General features: G+C 43.6%; 1 protein-coding gene across 1 annotated transcript; it reads right to left on the bottom strand.

Moving 5' to 3' along the window:
* Window positions 1-319: 319 nt before the first annotated feature.
* On the bottom strand, window positions 320-1,580 carry LOC126490197 (melanoma-associated antigen B4-like). Its single transcript, XM_050124926.1, has one exon. The coding sequence runs from the start codon at window positions 1,521-1,523 to the stop codon at window positions 507-509; it is 1,017 nt and encodes a 338-aa protein (XP_049980883.1). The 5' UTR covers window positions 1,524-1,580; the 3' UTR covers window positions 320-506.
* Window positions 1,581-3,432: the final 1,852 nt, after the last annotated feature.

Genomic DNA, 3,432 nt, shown 5'->3' on the forward strand with positions numbered 1-3,432 from the left:
GAACATATCCTGTAGAAGGGTGACAGCTGTGCAAGAGCAAATGTTGTGTGTGTTTGGATAAAACATGAATGTTCAAAAAAAGAGATCTGCTTCTCTGCTAATTTCTCACATATATTTTAATATCAGAAACAAAAGTCAGTATACATTTCTGACATCAATGCTAAGAAAACAAGGACTAAAAAAAAATCTTCACTGAAAAGCCTAACACTTTTGAATATTTTTCTTTCATATTTCACACCATTTTCTTAATCTAATTCCATATTATCTTATGAACCTCACCAAATCCTTAGAACATTTCAAATTGTAAACTGTATTTCAAATCAATCCAAAAAATTTGAGCTCCCAACTTGGTAAACAGCAGTGAAGGAACAGGCTACAAAATGTAGCTGTGTACATTTAACCCCAAGTTAAAACTTTGCTAAAAGACCCCCAAAAGATTATCAACAGCTTATTTGCAAAAATATGAACTGACCTTTTCAACAATAGATCACAGGCTACCTTATACCTCACTTGTGAGTAGGATGACTTAACTTGGTCTTAGTACGTCCCTTGGCCTTGCCTTTAGTGCCAGACTTGGCTGCAGCTGCAGCTTGGGCTTTCTCTTCCTCTTTAATCAAAGCCTGCTCATAACGAGATAAGCACACCCCAGGCAAGGCTTCACTTATCTTGGCTAAAACGTCCATTACCTTTATCTGGGTTGTTTCATCATAGGCTCTCCGGCCCCACAGGAACTCATAGGATGGAGGATCACTGTTAGGAACCTGACGGTATTCTAGGTATTCTTCCCGCACTAGCTGCTCAGTGATAAGCTTCCTGAAATCCCCAAAGAAGACGTGCATGATCCCATCATAGACTCCTAATGCATTCAGGAAACACCAGACATCCTCCTCGGCAGCACAATAGTTATTTAGGTAGATCACACTGAGGAGAGCAATCAGAATGCCCCTGGTAGGAACACCTAGCTCATTGCTCCTACTTCCATCATCCTCGACATCTAGCTTGCTCACAAGCTCATATGCTTGACCATGTGGCAGGATTTCTTTCAGCTCAAGGCCAAACACCACATCCAATCGATAGGAGGCTTTCTTGAGGATCTCAGGGAAGTGTTCCTTGAACCTTTTGTTGATAACTTTGAGCATCTCTCCCCTCTTCATGGGCTGCTGAACTTTATATTTGAGGAGCATGTAATCCATCAGAATTACTGTTTTCCTTGTCATAAGATCCATCTTTGTGCTTCTAGTGGAGAGTAGAGCCCCGGGGGGACGCTCATTTCCATCCCTTTGGCCCTGGGCAACTTTATCAGACCTTCCGTGGGTCACTCCCTGGCTGGCAGTGCTGCTGGATGCTGAGCTTTCAGACTGCTGTGGGAAGTCAGCAGTAGAAGTGCTTGGCTTAGCATCTCCTGAAGCTTGATCAGAGCCAGCAGGTGACTCTGCTTTCTCTGCCTCCTTTGCTTGAGCATCCTTGAGTGCCTGCTGCCTTTTCTCTCGAGCGCGTGCCTTACTCTTCTGTCCCCTTGGCATGATGGCTGGAGTCAGGGACAGCAGGACAGAGTCCTGGTAGTAGAACAGGGAACTGAGATACCTGAATCAGGAAAATAACATACTATGAGCACTTTGAGCATGTTGAGAACACTCAGGCTTTCAACAATTCTTTCCCCTCCTAGTCTCACACAGTATAATGACATCAGTGTTCTAAGCACTCACTGTAGGGATCAACCTACCCTAGGATCCAGCAATACCACTTTTGGGAATATACCCAAGAGATGCTCTATCATACTACAAAAGCATTTGTTCAACTATGTTCATAGCAGCATTATTTATAATAGCCAGAACCTGGAAACAACCTAGATGTCCTTCAATGGAAGAATGGATGAAGAAAGTGTGGAATATATACATATTAGAGTACTACACAGCGGTAAAAAAAAATGACATCTTGAATTCTTCATGCAAATGGCTGGAAATAGAAAACACTATCCTGAGTGAGGTAACCCAGACCCAAAAAGATGAATGTGGTATGTACTCACTCATAAGTGTATTCTAGCCATAAATAAAGGACAATGAGCCTATAATATGAGACTCTATGGAAGCTAAATAAGAAGGTGAACCCAAAGAAAAACATATAGTTATCCTCCTGATATTGGAATGAGACAAGTTTGCCAGGCAAAAATTGGAAACTTGGGGGTGGAGATGGGGTCAGGGTAAGGAAAAATGGGGAGAAAATGTGAGAGGGGGAGGATGGGGAGAGCTTGGAGGAATGGGACAGTTGGGATGGAGGCAGGGTGGATGGATATAGGAGTAGGGAAGTATATATCTTAATTAAGGGAGCCATTTTAGGGTCAGCGAGAGACTTGAATCTAGAGTGGCTCCCAGGTGTCCATGGAGATGTCCCCAACTAGATCCTTGGGCAGCTGAGGAGAGGGAGCCTGAAATGGCCCTATCCTATAGCCATACTGATGAATATCTTGCATATTACCATAGAAACTTCATTTGGCGACGGATGAAGCTAGAGACAGAGACCCACATTGGAGCACTGGACTGAGCTCCTAAGGTCCAAAGGAGGAGCAGAAGGAGGGAAGAACATGAGCAAGGATGTCAGGACCACAAGGGGTGCACCCACCCACTGAGACAGTGGGGCTGATCTAAAGGGAGCTCACCAAGGCCAGCTGGATGATGGAGCATATGATCAAACCGGACTCCCTGAACGTGGCTGACAAGGAGCACTGACTGAGAAGCCAAGGACAATGGCACTGGGCTTTGATCCTACTGCATGTAACAACTTTGTGGGAGCCTAGCCTGTTTGGATGCTCACCTTCCTAGACCTGGATGGAGGGGGGAGGACCTTGGACTTCCCACAGGGCAGGGAGGCCCGACTGCTCTTTGGACTGGAGAGGGAGGGGAAGGAGGATGGGGGTAGCAGGAGGGAAATGGGAGGAGGGGAGGAGGTGGAAATTTTTAATTAAATAATAATAAAAAAAGAAAAAAAAGAACTTCCTGTATTCCTCACCTCTGGTCACCTTATATATACTGTGAGGTAAAGGATGGCTGCCTTTCTCTGGTGTTTGAACACTCTCAGTTCTACTCACATCTAGTAATAGGCTGCTGTAATATTTCACAGAACCCAGGAGTAAGGAAGCCCAAAGGAGACTTGAACTTGAATGACAACTCCAATTCACATAACATGAATGGTGAAGTCTCACAAGGCCATACCCCTACATGAAACACTGTAGACAGGGGCTGTTACAAGAGGGAGATTCAGTCTTCTGCAGGCATAATCGCTAGTCCTAAAACCATACACATGTAAGCAACACTAAATGGACATATTAGGCTGTATTTATGTCTTTATATAATAAATACATATGTTTATCATATTTATTACTCACACTATTGATATTGTTACATAAAACAATATATAAAATGTATGTATGTATTT

Source organism: Alexandromys fortis, unplaced genomic scaffold (genome assembly GCF_014885135.2).
Source record: "Alexandromys fortis isolate MF-2015 unplaced genomic scaffold, M_Fortis_MF-2015_v1.1 scaffold_226, whole genome shotgun sequence".
NCBI lineage: Eukaryota > Metazoa > Chordata > Mammalia > Rodentia > Cricetidae > Alexandromys > Alexandromys fortis.

Bases quoted from the DNA above. Each gene is read 5' to 3' on its own strand.
- LOC126490197 (XM_050124926.1), bottom strand. From the start codon at position 1,523: ATGCCAAGGGGACAGAAGAGTAAGGCACGCGCTCGAGAGAAAAGGCAG.